Source organism: Harpegnathos saltator, unplaced genomic scaffold, assembly GCF_003227715.2.
Source record: "Harpegnathos saltator strain DR-91 unplaced genomic scaffold, Hsal_v8.6 scaffold485, whole genome shotgun sequence".
Taxonomy (NCBI): domain Eukaryota; kingdom Metazoa; phylum Arthropoda; class Insecta; order Hymenoptera; family Formicidae; genus Harpegnathos; species Harpegnathos saltator.
The window spans coordinates 1378566-1400189 of record NW_020230299.1 but is presented as its reverse complement, the minus strand read 5'-3'; the positions used below and the strand labels follow the sequence as shown (position 1 = coordinate 1400189).

Below are 21624 nucleotides of genomic sequence, written 5' to 3'. Positions count from 1 at the left end.
AACTATTGTCAACAAAATTCTTACTATAAAATTATTCTTACTATTAAATTACCTTCTTACTATCCGTTGGAAGTTTCAATTTGTTGTTCAGTTTCAATAAAATGTTTATATATTCACATCTGTACTGTTCTATATACAAGAAAATATAAATGACAGCTAATAAACCAAATAAGCTCATCTTACAAGCCATCTTCGTACGATGAAAAATTAGGTTTGATTTTACCAAGTTTTTTTCTCAATTCACACAACTCACTTGATCTAGCTTACAGTTCAGGACGAGTAGCTGAACCTTGCTTATATTTATCAGTTCAGGCATAGCACACCAGGACGCATCACAACAAGAAAATCGCAACGATTCGCGAATCAATAAGATTGGTCGGTTTTAATGACTTTTTTCATAGTTACCTTATTTACATGTTTACATAAGGTAATAAATTTTTAGAAATACTACTGCATCAAGAATTACGATATTTTTTGTGGTAAACAATAAAACGAGTTGTAAAAAATACATAAGTTTTTAAGGAGGTCTTAAAGTTTTTGTAGATAAAAACTCGAAAATATTTCTCCTTCATTTGTCCTCTAGTACTTTCCGTGCAAAGGCAAATTTATAATTATATAATACTATTTCAGATACATATAAGTTTGCAAATTTCCATGCAAAGATTCACCCACCGATCCTAACCAAACCTAATCTATTTTAACCTAATTAATACATGATTGGAAAATATACATTTTAAACAAATAATTAAGAGTTACGGTAGTGCCTCGCGCCAAGTTTAACGCAACGAAGTATGCCCGACCGGCGTAATGGCAATATTGTCCTTGTTGCTGTCTCGTTATCAAACTATGAATTGGGGCAGGAGGTGGTTACCGCTGCAGAAAAATAAGTTTCATGGGCAATACTTGCAACTGCTTGTAGCAATGGACTGCTTTATCCTTTAACACAATTTAAAATATTTACCGTCTTACACGTTAGATACATATATGATTCCTCTCCTAGTATTAATGAATTTAGGTCCATAGTATTAATGGATTAATGGATCTAGGTCCGATTTATCCAAGTTCATCGATAATTTCAGGGTAATGTTATCCCGTAACAAAAAATTGAATAATATGTCAACCCGTCTCAGTATTTCTCGAATTTCATCCAATTATCGACTGCAGTCATCAGATTGACGTTCGCGTAGCTACGCTTTAAAGTTACTGAACGAAAAAAAGTTAGGACAATCATTCGACGGTGATATTATTTTTGATAAATGGTGTTTGCTTGTTATGTAAGATATACTTTATTGTTATTAATAACAATAAAGTATACCCAATATGTAGAGTAAGAAAGAATGTTAAATAAATTATGATATGCGCGAAATGTTAATGTAAAATAAACATAAAATTAACATAAAAATAACTCGAATTATATTTTTGTAGCAATCTTGTAAAAATGGAATAAAATAATTGATGCTGAATGTGATATAATATATAATAATAATACATAATAATATATAAAAATTATACTTTATTAATGATAATAATTTATACTTAATAATAATTTATATATAATGTTGCATAAGATGAAAAAACATACAGAACATATATATATATTCACAAGCGCGCATACGCATGTCAACATGTGTGTACATGTACATACAATGTTAAATTAAATATTTATTATAACTTACGCATAGGATATTACATCTGATATTGTTAACTATTAACTAACTGTTAATCGTCAACTAATAATACTTAAACTCACGATTATTTGCTTGATTTTTCTTATTTGACTTAAAATTTTTTTGTATATACTAAAAATTTCGTATATATTAAAAATTAACGTCAAAAATTTAAAAAACATGTCAAGAATTAAGAAAATGTTCCCAATGCGTTATTATTGTACTGCACTATAGTGCACTATAATAATTTTCTGAAAATGCTAAATTACACGTTAATTTTCTCTTCTATTGAATTTTTTAATGATCAAAATACAAATAGTAATATCTGAAGTCATGATGCAAACAACAACTTAAAGATATTTTCACTCAATGTTTCTTATACTAAATAACGTTTCAACAAAAATTTGCATCAGTGTTCTTGTATAAAATAACGTTTTTACAAAATTTGCGCTTGATGTTTCTTATATCAAGTAATGTTTCAAACAAATATGTTCCTTACGCAAATAATCAAAATAAATAAAACAACTTTTAAACAATGCTATTTGTTAATAACTGCGTTCAGCAACAAAAGCTATTTTATAACCGTGTAAAATTTGTGAATCTGATTGGTATACATTGTTAATTTCAGCTGAATCTAAAAGCATATACCAATTCATAGATAAATAGATTCATAAATTTTATAGCGGTCACAGTGCAATTTTTTCTGCTAAACACATTTTAATATACAGGAGCGAGTCTATGCGCTAACTCCGTGCCATCATAGCGATTTTACTTCCTACAAATAAAGCTTTGATCTAATTCTTTGGTTTTTGGAAACTAGAGCATATACATTTTATCAAAATTAATACATTCTTTGCCAGCAGCCAGTAATGTAAATCGTCTCATTCTCTTTGTTGCAGTAGTTGGCATTGCTGTTTACATTGTCGACGGTCGGTATAGACTTAGGATAGTGTGATGTGCAGGAGTGTGTATCCTTACCAGCAGCAGTCTAGAAGCAGTCGTCATTTCTTGTGTCGCTTATTTTTCCTCTCTCCTCGCTCTCTATTCTCCTATGTTCCTTCTTTCTTCTTTCTGTTTATTTAACATAGCTTTTCATTGTTTTTTTTTGCTTGGTATGGTGCATATTTCTGTTTCTTTTTTTCGAAGTTGTATATCTGAAATAAATACTCAAAATTTTAAAATTTTGAATTTGAAATTAGTGTTTGAAAAATTTATAGTACTGATAAATAGTACTATTAGTAAATAGACATTAATGAATAAACAAATAATTTTTACGTCGATGAATTTCGCAATATATCTAATAGTGGAAAATATATTTTCTGATAATTATTAAAAAAGAATTCTCTTATTACATATTAGGTCATAAAACCCATCGAAATAAAGAAAATAAAAGCGTTGCATCTGTTTGTTCACTAACCATATAAAGACATTAGAATCATATATTGGAATTAAGATTTGGAGAAATGATTATAATTATATAGGAGACATATGATTATATAAAAGTAAAAATGTGATTTAGAAAAAGATATAGAAAAATGCAAACACACACACATTTAGGTCTACAACGAGATCCTCCTACATATCTGCCACTTTTCCTTTATTCGAGTTTTATGATATAATATACTTCACGTGATAATGTAAACAAGAAAACGTCTTTTTTTTGTACAAACGCGTTATATAAAAATCACATTTAGTCAAGCATGTTTCCGGAAGGCTTACACTATGAAACTCCTCCGAAGCATTAACGACGTCATCATTGTTAGAGTTAAGAGAAAAGAGGAAAAAGTACGCGCGGAGTTAAATGGACGAACAGATTGAAAAAGATGAATTCGATAAGACATCGATTATTGACCTTTATCGCTGTAGTCTCTGTTGTCTTGTCATCAATTTTATGTAAAAATATCGTCATAGTATGTTTTCCTTGACCTTTATCGCTGTAGTCTCTGTCGTCTTGTCATCAATTTTATGTAAAAATATCGTCATAGTATGTTTTCGCAGCCACTAAGATCGTATAACAAAATGTGTTTCAAAATCAATCACCTTATTTTAAATATTTGTATTTTTTTTTTCGTTTCAACAATTTTTGTACTGAATATAAAAGAATAAATGAATATAAAAAATAAATAGATAAACACTCCAAGACTTTTTGAGGGATATGATTCTTGATTGCTTAATTTTAGACGACGAAATTAAAACGACGATTTTAATTGATCGCCGCGCCCTTCAAATTTATCTGTTCTAGACTTGACTGCATGGAGTGTTTTGCAAGATCGAGTTTACTTCGAAAAGTCAATATTACAAATATTTTTAAAATACTATATATTCAATAAATCACTGCAATATCGAGTGAAACTCTAGATGGAGATAATTGAAACATTTCAAATTAAGATAATTAGTAGCATTTAAAAATTTGTATTAATAATTAATTGATAATACTAATGAAGCAATTAATTTTAGGACACCCTGTATTTTATGCAACATCTACAGTCACTTTAAATCCAATTGATATCTTATGCTCGAAAGTGGTTGAGCAGGCCGCTGCAAAAAAGTGCATTCACATGTCCGCCTATATTATGTTAAAGTACTTTCAGTTGGAGTCACTTTTATATTTCGTTCGTACGTAATTCGTCGTTTCTCTATCTTTCTCTCTTATTTACTTATTTTTGAAAGTTAGAAATATATACGATTTCGACCATGGAAATATTAGGACTTGACATTTCGACCAGCTTCTGTTTCCATTTTCCCGAGCTATCGTAAATCTTGCATTCTATATATTTAAAATGTATTATCATGATAAAACAAAGGTCTGCAATTTTTTGTTTAATCGTGTTATCGACATTGATTTTTCCTTTCTGGCAAAATATTGGTGGTACATTCTGGCGACTTCAAATGTTATCCAAATATTTTCCATAAGAAAAAATTTCAATTTCAATCATTGAATTATCTTTACATAGATTCAATCAATTACATAGATTCAGGAAGCTTCTAGGGAAATCTCTCTCTCTCTCTCTCTCTCTCTCTCTCTCTCTCTCTCTCTCTCTCTCTCTCTCAAATATTTCGTTATTTCTCATATTATATATATGTAACATTACTTCTCCTGTTATATGTATGCATACAAGGCTGCATAATAATTTTAACACATATAGTTATCATTCTAGCATATCATTCTAGAACGTAATGAATTTCTTATGGAATGATCTTTAGGTCGGTATAATTTTTCATGTGTTAAGGATATTATGTCGACATCTGTATGTGTGACATCTTTTACTAAAATTCTTGACTTTGGTTAATTTGATGAACTATAAAGCTTTTCAGTTTGTAATACCTAATTTTTTTCGATGATGATTAAATGATAAATTTATCAAATGATAGCCGAATAATATTTTTTGATTGGTCCAATACATCAATAAATTGCAAAAAATCTAATTCGATCTTTGGTATTTGAAATACCTGCAAGTAACCTCGTTACTAGATTCTTTCTAATCTAGATTCTTTCCATCTCATGGAAGGTAAATTGATTGAATAGTGTATTTGCTGAATTTTATCGTAATTGAAACGTAAGCAGCTATTGTTTTTGGCTCATGCGATGCAATTCAAGAAAGACTGTTATAATTACTAGAATTTAACTTTCTGACAAACTGTAAACTTGTTATCTATCGTTAATGCATTAAACGATATTTTTCTAAATTGTAACGCAGAGTAAGACACAAAATAGAAATGTTTATTATATATTTCATGCAATTCTCATCCCGACAATAATAAATATAGCTGCGTGTTTCAGTTACGATAGAATTCATGCGATGTATGCAAGAACACGGCGATCGAAAGCCGATGACTAATCAATTGAAATATTTCAGTAATTTTCTGTTGATTATCTTTACTTCCATCGCATCCGTTTTTACTGTGTTATCATTTTTGTTCCATGTTCGCTAAAACCACTCTTCTTGTTTCTCACACTGATTACATCGTTAAACCTTACACGATTTCAAATATAAATTCCATCAAGACATTAAAGAAATTAAATTTAAAAGTAGAGTAAAATTAAATAATAAATATATTTATTTTTCATATTTTCTATTAAGTTATCTACTAGTTCGTCACGTTCGCTACTTCATTTGGAAAATCTTCTTTACAGTCCAGTTTATGTATTTTTTATGCAATTGTGTAAAATAAATTTATATTTCATTTATGTAGACATTGAAAGAAAAATGATCGCTTTCTTTTGTGACGCTTATCTCTTATGAGAATATGCGCAAGTAACGAACGTGTTACACATATCGCATAATGAGAAAATACGAATCGATCTACCTTATAATCTTACGAAGAAAAATATCTTACAAAGTTTTCCTCATCACAGGTATAAACATCTTTCGGAGGTATGAAATTCATCTTCACGTCAACAATTGTTGAAGCAGTTGTTGCATAAAGTAAACGGACGGAATTAGCGAACAACATGTCGATCCATAAATAAAAAATATCGACAGAACATAAGTCTATAAGTTAGGAAAGAATATATTTCGTGAAAAAATTATGATCGACAAACTCGATTCGCAAAGTCAAGATACCAGCGCTTGGACAATATTATCTGTAATAATTGTAATTCAGCCTGGCAACGAAAATAGCCTTCAGTGTGATCAAAGAGAGAAACGATGACATGATTAGAGTGGACGCAGGATTTTGTTTCGATTTCACTCGACATCTGTGACGCCACAGTTTGTGTAATAACAACAAAGCGAATGTGATACAATGTATAACCTTCGTAGACTGTACCTCGCGTGGCCATGTCTCTGGCACAGAATGTATCGGAACAATCTCAATGACACTTTTCTCGACTGTACATTGTTTGTCTTAAAGTTTACCTTCGCTTTGAATGTACCAATTTCGGTGGCCACAGGTGGCGGTGAATTGGATGAGTCCACAGTGCACAACCAATTTTCAATTGAACCATTCGATTCCGAGAGTTCACAGCGCACCACTTTCTTCGAGTGTAGTTGCTTCCGTCGTCTTGTTCGTTCTTGCGTCTCGGTTTCATAGTTTTGACCATGTAGACGTTGAATTGGAGCGGTGTGTGTCATATAGGTACCGATTGGCTCTTGCAACCCTGAATCCTGCGATTCTTCATTTTGCGTATTATCTGGCAAAATCCCCGTGTTGTGCAGCATTCGTTGAATCTCCCTTATCAATTGATATTGCCTCCATGATATTTGAAGGTACTCAAGTAAGCTGTCAAACATATCAATAATGTTCTTAGCATATCTGTTATTGCAATTGTTATATGGTTTAAAATCCCTATCGTTCCTAAAACTGCAGACGCAACGCGCGCCGAAATCATGATCGCGTTCCCTCGCGGTTACCATTGTTTCGGATAACGCAGTCATTGTCATCGTCGTTGTTGTCGTCGTCATGATTGACGTCACCGTCACCGTTGATATCGCTAGCGCAACGATATAACCACTTCTCCTCCTCCGTGGGATATGCCATAGCGGTTGCAGGGGACTTTACCATTTCGTGGCTGCAACCACCGCGACTACATAAGCGACTCCACCACTGTTCCATAAGTTATGTTCGCGTCATTTTTCTACTAACGTATGAGCGTAGTATGACATGAGGGAAAGGTTGTGTAACTATATAAGGACCACATCCAGCAACAACAACGCGTAAACAACTGACGTCGCACGCGCAGTCTATTACACCGAAAACAAACAAAGCGTGCATATGGTGGTAACATGATCGATGCCTCCAAAAGACTCAATCGGGAGATTTAAATTTTGTCAATGGAAAAAAAATGATCAAAAAATGACGCGAGAACGTAACATAAAACACAGGAAGAAGAGGAGTGGATAATGACACATAAAGTGATGAACATAAAATTTGCAAAAGCACGTGGCTTGATATCGCGCGACACTCATCGTGCACAATTAATGGTAACTGAGAGAAACAGAAGAAAAAATAATTACGCAATAAAATACAGCAGTTAATTGAATGAAATTATCATCACGTGCAGCAGCAGTAAATGCCATAAGGCTTACCTGAGATAAATATTTGTCGCTTGTACCTCGGCGCTGGAGCAAGGTTGCGCTATTGGTTGGGCTAGAGCTGGAAAAACGGGCGGCTCAGGTGGCGTACAGTCTCCAACAACAGAACTATAAATTTAATAATGTTAAGCAATGCGTCAAGTAATCAAGTAAATTATCAAGTTATCAAATTATTCGTCAGCTAGCAGAAATAAAGGGACATCGGTCTCCTGCGAGGAAGTTTTCGCAAACGTTTCCATTCGTATGCAAAATTGTAAGTATGAAAAATTTATCGAACGAAATCTAATGCTGCCCTGTTATGAATTTTCCAAAAGATGTAATAATGTGATATAATATGATGGACGTATAAACATCTTACTGCCTGAATAATTACGTCAAGTTGTAGACTACCGATGAAGTAACAAAAATTAGCATCACGTGGCACTAGAACTACCGATTATTCCTATAGACAAATTTCACGTGACGCCTTTGATTACACAACTTCGTGTAACTAATTAAACGCGACTGAAGCCGATAACCATTGATTTATCAAATTGATTGTAGCGTATCGTAAATACAGATAACAATGTATTATACATTACGTGCTGTTGACTGAATAACTTGCTAATAAAGCCTCCAAATTACGATTCAACAGAGAAAAACTACAACATTGCTCGTTACGCATTGCTCTCTATCGTATAATTATAATTCGACAAATCCGTAGGTAACCATTAAATATTTCGCGCCATGCATGATATTATTCTCTCATTGGCTGCATTCAGCAGACTCAACAGTTGGACATTACTAGATTTTCCACTGAATCTCGCTCCTGATTGGTAAATACTTCTGGATCTATGAAGAATCTAAAAGAATGCTCCAATCACAGACAATAATCACTAAGCGTTCTCTGATCACTTTGTTCTACTGAACGCGGCCATTGTTGACCAAACATGAATATTACCATATCGCACTTGATGTCGAATGCACTCTGATTTTAACCTTTACGTTTAATCTTTACATAGATCGGTAATATCGTACGAGGGCAGTCTGAAAAGTTCTCGGCCTGACACATAGATGGCATTAGAAACTGTCAAACTATAATTGTATTGGAAAGTGGCATCCCTGATATAAACCCATGTAAAATTTTATTTCGATCTGTCAAGTCATTCGAGTAATAGCATCAGTTTAATATTGACGTGTCATTGTCTTTTTTAAAATGGAAAAAATTGAATATCGTGCAGTGATTAAATTCTTTGTTTTGGATAGTTTAACACCAACAGAAATTCATCCGAAATTGTTAAAAGTATATAAGGATGCATCACCTTCACTTTCCACTATGAAAAAATGGGCTGCCCTTTTTAAATCTGGTCGTATAAGCCTCGAAGATGATCCACGCGAAGGTTGTCCAAAAACTGCTACAACACCACAAAACATTCAACAAGTCCATGATATGGTGTTAAATGATCGGCGAGTGAAAATGCGTGAAATAGCTGAGGCCATAGGCATCTCAAAAGAACGAATTGGAAATATTTTGCATGAAGAATTACATATGAAAAAGCTTTGTGCAAGATAGGTGCCGCATTTCCTAACAATTGACCAAAAACGCATTCGAATGCGTATTTCTCAAGCGTGTTTGGATCGTTTTAAGCAAAATAAAATGGATTTCAAGCATCGTTTCATAACTGTTGATGAAACTTGGATCCACCACTATACACCAGAGCGAAAAGAACAGTCGAAACAATGGATTGAAGCCGGTAGACGTGCACCAAAGAAGGCAAAGACGGTTCCAGCAGGAAAGGTTATGGCAACAGTTTTTTGGGATTACAAAGGTATTTTGTTGATCGATTATCTTCAGAAAGATAAAATGATTAACTCTGAATATTATTGTAACCTTTTGGATCTATTGGATGCAAAAATTCGTGAGAAAAGACCTGCTTTAAAGAAGAAAAGAATCGTTTTCCATCAAGACAATGCATGTGTTCACACAAGTGCTTTGATAATGGCAAAATTCAACGAATTAAAGTACGAATTGCTTGAACATCCAACGTATTCATCAGATTTGGCTCCCTCTGACTATTATCTATTTCTAAACCTGAAAAAATTCCTGGCTGGAAAGCGTTTTACATCACATGACGAAGCTATTGCAGCCGTGGATGGATATTTTGCAGACCTTCCGGAACCACACTTTAATAATGGTATTGAATTATTGGAAAAACGTTGGAATAAATGTATTGAAGTTTCAGGAGATTATATTAAAAAAATATATATTTCACGGCAAAAAAATTTTCTTTCATTATTAGGCCGAGAACTTTTCAGACTGCTTACGTATAATGAGAAATTCTAATATTGATAACTACAAAAGCTATCAACTCACTGCTGCAAAGGTTGTATCGCAGCTGGACTTGTCGATAGTGCCGCCTGAGAGGTCGATGTTAATGTACCAGTCACACCATGTGTTTGTAGTTGGTGCATTCTCAGTTATATTATAATACGTGTTAGTCATTATAATTATAGACATTTCGTAAATTAGCGGAATAAAATAAGTAGAACAAATTGTATCTAATATTTTTACTCGTTAATATTTTTTTAATAACTTTACTCATTTGTTATTAATAAGTTGGCAAAAAAGAATTTATTTATTTGTTTATTTGTTACTAACATATTCTTTTTTTGTCACCTCTATTTATTTTTTAATTCCACTAAAGACAAATTATAAGATAATAGAATAAAAGGGCAACAAATTTTTTTTCTTGGCAATTTAGCGACAAATGAGCAACAAATAAAAACATTAATCAGAATTTGTCCTACTTAGTATGTTCCATTAACGTATGAGACATTAATTATATAGTCATTATAATATTATACAATTATAATATTATAACAGAGATTGAATTTGTGCCAAATGTTTCATTTCTATCACATTATTTTACAATAGTAAATTGTTTGGGTTATTTAAAGACGATTTAAAAATGATTTTCTTTAGAGAGAATGTCGAAGAGTAATCGTTTGTTTGTTTTCCTTTCCAATTGTCCTATTGTTAATGTTGGTACATCAACATCACCGACCTTTCAAACGATTTCAAACGATTAATTTCCTAAGCGATGTTGTCAGTCGCTCAAGTTTAGTCAGTCAAAAGGTAGTGTATAACAGCAATCTTTAAAATATTATTCCAGAGGTTTAACTTTCAGCTTTATGTCAATGATTTAATGGCAAAAATATTTTTCTGCAGGAAATGTGATAGAAAAAGTAAAAATCATTTTTCACGAAATAACTATGTATATAAGAACTAGAAAAAGATCGGCAAACTTCAGCAAGATTTCCGCAAAGATTACGGACATGTCTGGGTCAACATGGTAAGCATTTTGAATATTTACTGTAATAATAAAAAGATCGATTCTAAATTTTCTTATTTATATTTTTGTCGATATAACGGTGAAATTTTCAACAGATATCTTAATACAAAAGTTATTAAGTTTATTGAGTACTATCTACGGAACGATTGAAATGTATTCCTTTTCATTAAAGAAAAAAAAATTCTTTTTCGATGTCCGAAAAACTGATACTCAAAGTCATTAACTTATGTATCTACTTATTCTACAATTTTAATAATAGATGTCTTCTTTTATCTTTAACCGTTCGTAAGAAAAACGTGGTAAACTTTTTATCACATTTATCCTGCATATCTTTGAGATTTAAGGAGTTACTCAAAGAATGCATTTCACGTTCTCGACGTAAAGCTTCATTTTTCTTTTTTTTCTTTTTCTTTTTATTTTTCGCTAGGTATACCTGCTCAGAGTAAACTTGATGCAAAATTTGGAGTGAAAGAAAATTTAACGAAAATAGTCATGGTATCCATATGCTATCCATGAGATTGTTGCATCATAGCCGCATATTATAGCCGAAAAAGCAGCGTATATCATAGCCGAAAATTAAACGCACGATCATAAACGTACATAAAAGTCATTATATCAACCTCGTTATCCATGTAAGAATACAATCTCGCCCATATTCGTCCATATTTATGATTTCGACATAGTTGCGAGTTTGATTTAATAAGTTTTTTGTAAAAAACTAAGCTGACTGATTACATACGACATTTCCATCAAAAATATTTTTGTTTTTGTGAATATTTTTACAAAGGACATTCTCTTGTCAGAAATTTGTTGGAATCAAATCTTACACGTTAGAGATAATTTGCTCGAAACGATCATGAGGATTAGTTCAAAGCAAATAAACACTGAAATAGTCGGATATTTATAACTCAGGACCAATAATAACTTTCCATCACGATGTACGTTACTTCGAATACGGAAACAATGTGAAAAAAATTATTGCGATACATACCTTCGTTCGGTCTTTGAATTATTTTTCGTGTGACTGTCATTGTGACCTCCACTGTACTGCCCCCTTCTGGTGCTACCTGGTTCGAACAACGAAATCCCGCTAGCAATATTTTGCATAGTGGGCGCTTGATACATTTCGTTTCTCGTTCCCGGAGTTGGTTGTAAATGATATGCCCTGGTGTCAGTGAAAGGCTGATAATCAACGCTTTGTCGCTGCTGTGGGTCGTTTAAGCTATTGCTAGGCCCCAGTGCCTCAATCTGATTATGTGTGGCCGGCTCCAGAAGTCTTCTTATTCTTGTGGGATCGTAAGTGCTCCCACGGTGCATGCGAGCAACATGCTTCTTCACGTGGTCAGCACGACTGAAGAACTTCTCACATTCATGGCACCAGAAGGGTTTGTCCTCCCGATGTATCATTTCATGGCGCATCAATAAATCACGCCTATTGGTGCCGTATGAACAATATTGGCAATTATAGCGCGTGGATATTGAAGTGGAAGGCGGAATGGTCTGCGACATTTTCTTATTTTTCATTGTTCACTCGTATTATTACTTATATTATCGATTTGTAATAAATGAATTAATAATGAGACGTATAAATATATATCACGCGCGATTAAGCGTCACACGTAATTAAGTATCACACGCGATTTACGAAAATGGCGAACTACAGGCGTTCACGGTCTTCACGCTTTTCGATCTTTACACGTGCTAGTCTCAGTTACGACTGAAGAGATCTTGAGATCTACTGCGAACCTACCTGATGCAAGTGCTATGATTGTAGAGTAGAGGGCAATCCTTGCAGCAGAAAAGTAGGGATCATGGGCAATATAGTCGCAGACAGTGTTTCTTGTGTCCTACGAATGGGAGGAGCTGCCCAATCAGCCCTTTCTCTCAATCTTTCCAAGTATGTTACTACATTGTCAATCTTTAACTCTGCGAAATAATCTTTGATGAGTGGTGCCTATGCCGACTATCGTCAGCAAGGATTCGTGACGAATGTAGTTCCATAAAGTGCTCTGCAGCTTCTCGTGAGCCAACTCCCACACATTACCTGTGTCAAGAAACTCGATGGTCAGTTTCACTTTCCCACGTGCGTGTGAAGCATTTGTTATAGCAATTGTTAACTCAAACAGTAATTATGCTACAGCATTATCGAATTATAAATGTTTTATCTCTCATGGTATTAGATCTCTCATAACAATACGACCGTAATTAACGGCGGGATTTTCCTCGCTCTCTACCTTTATTAATCAACTTATTTTTATCCTGCACAATTGCAACTTTTTTATATCTTCCGATAGAAAATCGCTTGCCTATAATAACGCTTCATCGATATGCGCAATGAGAGTAAGAAGATTATTAATTCTCAGGAAAAGTTAAATATTGAATCGAAAGAGACGAGAGAGAAACTAGTAAAATAAAAAATTTTGTCATAATACTATTATGTGGAAAAAATTTTCCTGTTTTTTACTTTTCTACTTGGATCTCATAACATGTGTGGTTGGCACAAGAATGAAAAAACTGCCGATCTACATATTAGCCTTATGCAAAAGTTTTAATGGATTTTGTGACAGAAAAGTGTATGTAGATTAACCGTTTGAGTGCTAAGCGGCGCGATCGCGCTTCTTCTGTCCTGTCCTCAAAGCGCCAAAGCTCTAGGCTGCGAAGCCTATAATCACAGCAGGCTCGGTTTCTATCGATGCGCGACTTTACGGTTACCTTTCAGTCTTAGATAAATAAAAGATAAAATTGGAGTAAGCAGAAAACAACGCAATCGCGCTCTTTGGCATTTTTGGACGCGGAATATAACAAGCGCTATCGCGCCGCTCGGCATTTTTGGACGCGGAATATGACAAGCGCTATCGCGCCGCTTGGCAATTTTCGATTGGGAAACAAGAAAGGCCCGTGGCACTCAAACGGTTAAGTAATTCTATTAAAAATGATTTATTTATTTTACCAAGTAATCTCGCCATTGTTTCTTATTACCTTTTATATATTATACATTTACATATTTGTAAATGCTGCCATAAAATTGGATCAGTTATGACACCGTTAAAAAGCTACTGAAACCTTTGCATCAAATATTCTATCAATTTAATTATTTAAAGTTAAGAATTGCGAACAAACCGTTGAGATAAAGTTATCAAAACTTGCTCGAATGTAAAAATTAAAAACTGTTAAAAAACATGTTATATATGTATATATAATTAATAACTGTTATTAATAAAAATTTGTGACTCCAAACTGAAACTCATCGCACTGCCATCAGTTCCGTTTCCGGTATCTTTGTCATTTTTATACAAAACTGATGTCTCGAACTCGTTTTGCACGCTTGATGTTACATCGATAAAATTGCGATAAATTATATTGAATTTACAATATATAATAGCGAAAGAGACATCGCATTTATTTATACGACATTTATATATAAAAATAATAATGATTAACAGTAGTAACGAAAATGAATTCAAACGTTCGAAACGTTTAATCGAGTTACTACTTATATATGAAATTTCGTTGATTACCAATCATAGTTAACGTTAAGCAATTAAATAATTTGGATAAGTTCATTTTCAGTCGCAATAATAACTTTGTTTAAATAATGAATTGCATTGAAATGTGCGCATACACGAGACATCATTGTGTCTATATTTTAACAGAGTATTACATGTATACATTGTAAAAGAAAAAATCTTTTTCCCAAATGTACAACTCTATAGGAAGATGCAATATTGGAAAAAAAATTTCTTATCGATGGCCTTCTACGGTAAGTTGAAGAAACAGATATCTCAAACTCGTTATTGTTGTTTCACACGTCAGGTAAACTTCCACGTACTTCTATGGTCGAGGTCCTCCTTGTAAAATTTCCTTGTAATTCCTTTGAACATATCCTCATAGCAATTCAGCCTGTTAGTTCCATCCTCCATTTTTTAAAGCTATGACGGTAACCAACTATTCTTGGAAAGTTTTTCTTTTGTCGTCAGGCGATCCTTCTACCTGCCTAACCGTTGTCATGTATTCACGCTGGAAAGAAAATTTTGCCCTATGTATAATAGTATATATATTGTATGTATTTTACCTTTTAGGAAAGTTCTTCATTTTAGCATATGCTCACGTATATTCTTTTCTCGTTTAAAATTTTGCAAATCATCTACATCAAAAATGAAAATCTTGGTTTTTGTGAATAAATATATTATTTAATTTACTTAAGATGTATGAATTATATATTTATGTTTTTGAATAATATCGATTTATTTTTGTTATTTTTAAGTTTAAGTATTATAACGTACATTTGTACGTTATATTATAGCAAACAAAAAAGACTAAAACAGATTTATATAAAGAATTGCATTGAAACGTGCACGTACACGAGACACCAGTTTGAATATTATAATGTACACAATATTTGATATTATGGCAAACAAAGAAGACTAGAACAGATTTGTATAAAGAAGCAATTCAAACGCGTTTTTTTTTTATCAAAATGAATTTTATTAAAACGAATTATTATTTGATAACATATTTCTCAAAGACAGCAAGATCAGTTCTATTTAATAATAAAAATGTTCAAACATCAAGATTTTGAAAAGTTTACGGATCTGCTCCGGTCAGGATAATTTTAGTTAGAATATAATAGATAATTTTAATTAGAAATTACCCTAAATTGTGGTAATTACGATAAACAGCAATTACGTATTAATTTCCGCAAAAGGTATAATACAAATAAGAAGAAATTAACACCGTATAATGTAGTATTTATTTATTTATTTATTCATTTATTAATAATATACGGGTCTAGGGATGGACAATTTTCATCGATTAATCGAAAAACCCGATAGTTTTTTTTTTCAATTAATCGATGTTTTCCGATGATTTTATTTTTACTCAATTAATCGATCTTTGATGATTTTTTCTCAATATCGGCAACCGATTTTTATTTTTTTTAAATAGAGGATTTTTATAATCGTTTTTTAGATACGGTAAATTAAATTTATAAACGTTAAGACCGGATCTACAATAGATATAGTAAGTTTTAAGTCTTAAGAAATTGGCCAACCACAGTCAATTATTCTTGTAAAAGTAGGTTGAGATTGGGTAATTTCTTAAAATTTAAAGTTTACTATATATCTATTGTACAGTCATGGATAATAGGGTTGCCCGATTTTTATTTATAAGTTTCGGAACGTTACCGAATAACCCAATAAGAATATTTATCTTCCCAAAATTAATTCTCTTATCACGTGGAAAATACATCAAATGAGATGCCGAGTTAAAGACCTCGCACATTGACGCGATTAGCGACGAACAATAAGCGAAATTTAATGAGTTTTGGGTAATTATGCAGTATAGAACATGCACCTTCAATGATTTTGACCTTGAGATATGTTGTCAAGGTCATCACTCTGAGTATTGTCCAAAAGATTTTAGATGGTGCTCGTTGTTTGTTATAAAGTTATTAACAAAAGAATGTTTCATTCATTAATCGAGTATAATTTTTCAACACTATGTACATTTAGGTACAGTAAACTTTACACATACAGGGTGTTTGATAGCTGATCATGCAGACGAAAGTTGGAGATAGATTGGGTGTAGCCGAGAAGAAAAGTCATGTACCATAATGTCAAATTGCCAATAGTTATCGAGTTATTAATTAAAACATGTGGGCTAACGAGCGCGTAGAGAGCGGAGGGCGACCGCAGTAAGCACATAGACATTTGATACAGGCGGAGTCAGCGAGTGACGGTAGGCGAGTGCGCGCGGCGAGGGGCAACGTAAACAACAAGAGGCGAACGCGCGCGACGAGGAGCGAGCGAACTATAAGGAAAAAGCTATAAAGAAAAAGCTCGCTCGCTCCTCGTCGCGCGCGATCGCCTCTTGTCGCTTACGTTGCCCCTCGCCGCGCGCGCTTGCCTATCGTCACTCGCTGACTCCGCCTGTATCAAATTTCTACGTGCTTACTGCGGCCGCCCTCCGCTCTCTACGCGCTCGTTGGCTCACATGTTTTAATTAATAACTCGGTAATTATTGGCAATTTGACATTATGGTACATGACTTTTCTTCTCGGCTACACCCAATCTATCTCTAACTTTCGTCTGCATGATTAGCTATCAAACACCCTGTATAACATTCCATGACACTAGCGACTGTCGCCATCTTAAGGCCCATTTACAATATCTGCAAGAATAAGGTTCTAAGCGTAAGCAGTAAGGCCCCTTGTACAATGCCAGACCAAGCAATAAGAATAAAAATAGACCAATCACAATCGACTATTACAAGAATAATCTATTGTGATTGGTCTATTTTTATTCTTATTGCCTGTTGCCTGGCATTGTGCAAGGGGCTTAAAGCGTGGTCTACAATGGCAGTAAGCAGTAAGAAGTAAGCGTAAGCGGTAAGAAATAAATCAATCACAGTCGATTATGACAAAAATAATCAACTGTGGTTGGTCCATTTCTTACTGTTTACGCTTTCTTCTTACTGCTTACGGCCATTGTAGACCACACGTAAAGGTCATTCTACAATGAGGTTGCAGTAATATGTAGTAGGCAAATTGACCAATCATAGTCGATTATTTTTCGATCGTAAAGAGAACAATTGATCGTGATTGGTCAATTTGCCTGCTGCATACTACTACAACCTCATTGTAGAATGACCTTAAGAAATAGACCAACCACAATCGATTATTATAAGAATAATTGATTATGGTTGGTCCATTTCTTACTGCTTTCGCTCACAACCTTATTCTTGCAGTCATTGGTTGCGTTCAGAAAACAAAGCGCTCACTGAGTGCTTAGTAACTATTGGCCCTTACTGTTAGATCCTTACATTCAGACCAATAACGTTGACGAATTACTCAACCGTTGTGTAACCGTTGTGTTTTCTGAATGCAGCCATTGTAGATGGGCCTTTAGTCTCTCATATCCGTTACAATAGACCATAGACATAGTATATCTAGACTGCGTGTTCGAGGAGTGGGAATATAATTCACGTAGAAAAGGATATACTCTGTTTTTACTGTTCGTTTTCTCTCGCATAGTCCCGTTGGAAGGGGTATAGGGAAGGCAGTTGCTGTACAGTGCTGTACAGTAACCACCGCCCCTATTCCACTTCCATCGGGACTGTGCGAGAGAAAACGAACAGTAAAAACAGAGTGCTTCCTTTTCTACGAGAGTTATATCCCCACTCTTGAAATTTGGGAAAACGCGCTGTCTAGATATACTATGTCTATGCAATAGACATTTCTTTCCCCTCACCCTTCATGGACCACTCCCGCAGCTCTATGCTCTGTCCATATATTCTTACATCCATGAGTTCAACAGTGCAGCTATAAAGAACAAAACCTATATTGAACCTTAAGTGGACATCACACTGTTCAATGCCGTTGGGGACTTGCCTTAACAGGCGTCTGCAGGCAGTATTGAGAGAGAGAGAGAGAGAGAGAGAAAGAGAGAAAGAAAGAGAAAGAGAAAGAGAGAAAGAGAAAGAGAGGGAGAAAGAGATCTTTATTAAAAAGTATTTTGATATTTTATATTGATATCACGTCTTGACGCAGTTAAAGACACAACTAAGTACATCATATATACACGTATATAAGCACGAATATCCTCGATATCATAATTCTGCGCGTACTATACAACAAAAGGGAAATGCCTGGAACTCCGATTGAACAGGACAACAATATGTTAGGGAAATTGCAGAACGAGCGGTCGCCGGATGAGCCAAAGTGCGAGACTGTTGTGAGAGAGATAACGCAGACAGATCGCTTGAATAAGAAGTTACTCGTGTCGGTTTTAGAGCGAATGAAGAAATCAGACGGGCAATTCGATAAATTCATGGAGGACGACAAAGGAAATTGCGAATCACACGATAACGAATTCTAAAACGACCGTCATCTACAAGTGAGTTTAACCTGTTTTTTATAAATCCTTGCGTAGCTTCAATTTAAGAATATAAAACTAATTAGTGAGATATTTATTATTGCTGAATATCCAAAGCTACTTGTAAAATCTCATTAATTTCATGTGTATACATTTAAAATATATATGAAAAAAGAACAAATTTATAATTTTCATAAATTTTGCTACATATTTGTTAGATATGATGATAAACTGATAATGTTTATAATTGTCTATAATATTTCTCTAGGACCCTATATATGTGACTATATTCATATTTAATCAAAAAGTATATACTATTATGGCCAATACTTTTGATTACGAAGGAGACGAAAATATTATTGCTCATTATGAAGACCAAGAATCTGATGGTGAACAAGGTAGCCTGAATGAAGCAGAAGCAACTTCTGACAATGATAAAGATAACGAAACGGGAACTAAGCGAAAGATTGATCCATCAACATCTAAAGCACATGTAATAAGAAATCCAGTACCTAAACTTAATACAGAAAGATTGAAAGGTCCCAATGGTATCCAGACTATTGAAAAATATTTTGAAGGTTTCAAATTTTATGGTAAAGGATATGAAAAAGTAGACCTTAATAGAATTATGAAAAGATTAGAACATTGGTCGCATCGGTTATTTCCAAAATATCACTTTGATGATTTTCTTGCAAGAGCTGAACAACTTGGATCAAAGAAAGATCTTCAGGTGTACATGAAAAAATATCGACTGGATATGATTATTTCAGATGATGGTTTGATCATCAATAATAATGAAGATAATGAAGAAGATCAACAAGAAAGTGTACCTCTTGATGATTTTGATTTATTAATAACAGAACAGATTCAGAAACAAAAGCAAGCTAAAACACAAGTTTCCACATTAGCTGCAACTTCAGCTTCAGAAGATGCATTTGATGAGCTTTTAATGCAGCCCAATAACATATCAAACTCACAAGTACAAACCATGAGCACTACTGGGAATGAATTAAGTGATGACATAAAAGAAAAAATCGAACGGAATAAACAGTTGGCTATTCAAAGAAGACTTCAAAGACAAAATGAACAAGAGGAAATTAAGAGAAAAAAATTGGCTACAAACGAATTTGAAAGTATGAATTTAGAAAATCCAAGTGAAAATAGCAATCTTATAGTTAACGATGAAGTAGATACATCTCAGCTAGATAATATATCGTCTCAAACCAATGAAAATATAAATAAAATAACTTGTACTGACAAGTCAGAAATGAATATCAAATGAAAATTCTCAGCAACAGACTATTCAATTAAAATAAAATATATAGTAATATAAAATTTTTATTGTCAATAAGATATTGCTAACAAGCATTCATTAATATGAATATATTATAAGAAACTGCTGATGTGAATTTATTATAAGAATAAGCTAAGATATAGTTAGAAATATATGTTGCGATTGATTTTAAATGCTTATTAAATACAAATTTAACGTTTATTTGAATTATTTATTAATGTCATGATTAATTTCTACGTTTTTGTGTACTAATGTATAAAACATTGTTTCCACGAATGAAAGCATCACCATATTTATCCTTTAATTGTCCATTAACATATTCTTCTGTTTGTTCAAGTGCTATGTTCATATAACCATCAAGACAAGCTAATACACCTGCAAAAGAAACGTTTTAAAATATATATAAGATGATTTTCCATCAAATTGCAGAAAATACTTTAAGTTTGTTAGATGCAAATAAGAATATAGGAGACTTCTTTAGAATTTTAATTAATAATATATATATATTTAATATATTATGATAAGTAAATACCTCTGTAGTCAACACCACTGTTCAATTTAACGACGACAGGTCGCCCGTGAATTTGTTGTATGAATTGAGATAATGCTTCTTTCCGACTCATCTATTAATATACAAATATATTTTTATCTTAATTATTATTATTTAATATTATTAATTATTTAATATGATACAGAACATTTATCGTGCAAGACATCTTATCTAAGAAATAAGAAGTTGTATCTAAGTCGTGCATATTGAGATTATATTTGCTAATATTCAATAGTAACAAAAAAAATATTACCACTGTATTGTATATTTTCGTAAGTAATGAAAACAGTCAGCACTCCAACAGATATTTCAATCGTAAACGCCTTCAACTGAGACAACTCTCTTGCGATCTCTTAAGCCAGCAGCACACGGTGCTTGTTTTTGTGCTAGATTGCTCGCTGGATGAAAATACTGCGTTCTGATTGGTGCATTTCCATTCATCTTCGGAAATGTACCAATCAGAACGCAGTATTTTCATCTTGAAAACAAGCTCCGTATGCCGCTGGCTTTAAAGCCCGTATCAGACTACGGATTGGGATTGAGTATTGAATTGAAATTTAACCAATCAGAAGTAAGTTTACTATATTTGAAATTATTTTCTCTTTTTCAATTGGTCAAATTTCAATCTAATCTCAATCTCAATCCATAGTCTGATACGGGCTTTAAAGCCTCGTTTATATAGTTCGCAGGATATGTGGGACACAGAAATTGACCAATTACAGTCGAATGTGAGGAAAATAATCGACTATGATTGGTCATTTCTTTCTTATTGTCACTGAAGTCCAATTATATACTAGAAATACTAGTTCTAATTGGTACATTTCTAATATGTTATCAAATTTCTCTAGATCTAGCACGGAAATAAACATATGACA

General features: G+C 33.3%; 3 protein-coding genes and 1 long non-coding RNA gene across 7 annotated transcripts; 2 read left to right on the top strand and 2 right to left on the bottom strand.

Annotated features, from left to right (window-relative positions):
• Positions 1 to 2807: 2807 nt before the first annotated feature.
• On the bottom strand, positions 2808 to 12789 carry LOC105189872 (probable transcription factor TDA9). Of its 3 annotated transcripts, XM_025302319.1 has the most exons (5): positions 12026 to 12789; positions 7697 to 7810; positions 6527 to 6890; positions 3520 to 3668; positions 2808 to 2821 (listed from the first exon to the last, which is right to left on the bottom strand). In XM_025302319.1, the coding sequence occupies exons 1-4, from the start codon at positions 12556 to 12558 to the stop codon at positions 3573 to 3575; spliced, it is 1107 nt and encodes a 368-aa protein (XP_025158104.1). In that variant the 5' UTR covers positions 12559 to 12789; the 3' UTR covers positions 2808 to 2821; positions 3520 to 3572. The 3 variants fall into 3 exon arrangements, with proteins under 3 accessions (XP_025158104.1, XP_011150546.1, XP_011150548.1); XM_011152246.3 differs by lacking the exons at positions 2808 to 2821; positions 3520 to 3668 and adding an exon at positions 7022 to 7179 and having other exon boundaries at positions 6659 to 6890; XM_011152244.3 differs by lacking the exons at positions 2808 to 2821; positions 3520 to 3668 and having other exon boundaries at positions 5028 to 6890.
• On the top strand, positions 10674 to 12026 carry LOC105189871 (uncharacterized). The gene is made up of 3 exons (XR_850296.3): positions 10674 to 10817; positions 10911 to 11034; positions 11462 to 12026. It is a non-coding gene; the product is annotated as an uncharacterized LOC105189871 (long non-coding RNA).
• A 5949-nt stretch (positions 12790 to 18738) lies between the features above and the next one.
• LOC105189870 (protein TIPIN homolog) lies at positions 18739 to 20400 on the top strand. The gene is made up of 2 exons (XM_011152242.3): positions 18739 to 18926; positions 19174 to 20400. The coding sequence occupies exon 2, from the start codon at positions 19225 to 19227 to the stop codon at positions 20185 to 20187; it is 963 nt and encodes a 320-aa protein (XP_011150544.1). The 5' UTR covers positions 18739 to 18926; positions 19174 to 19224; the 3' UTR covers positions 20188 to 20400.
• LOC105189869 (U6 snRNA-associated Sm-like protein LSm6) lies at positions 20390 to 21147 on the bottom strand. Of its 2 annotated transcripts, none has more exons than XM_011152240.2 (3): positions 21003 to 21147; positions 20732 to 20822; positions 20390 to 20574 (listed from the first exon to the last, which is right to left on the bottom strand). In XM_011152240.2, exons 2-3 carry the CDS (start codon positions 20820 to 20822, stop codon positions 20426 to 20428), a joined length of 240 nt encoding a protein of 79 aa, XP_011150542.1. In that variant the 5' UTR covers positions 21003 to 21147; the 3' UTR covers positions 20390 to 20425. The 2 variants fall into 2 exon arrangements, with proteins under 2 accessions (XP_011150542.1, XP_011150543.1); XM_011152241.2 differs by having other exon boundaries at positions 21006 to 21134.
• Positions 21148 to 21624: the final 477 nt, after the last annotated feature.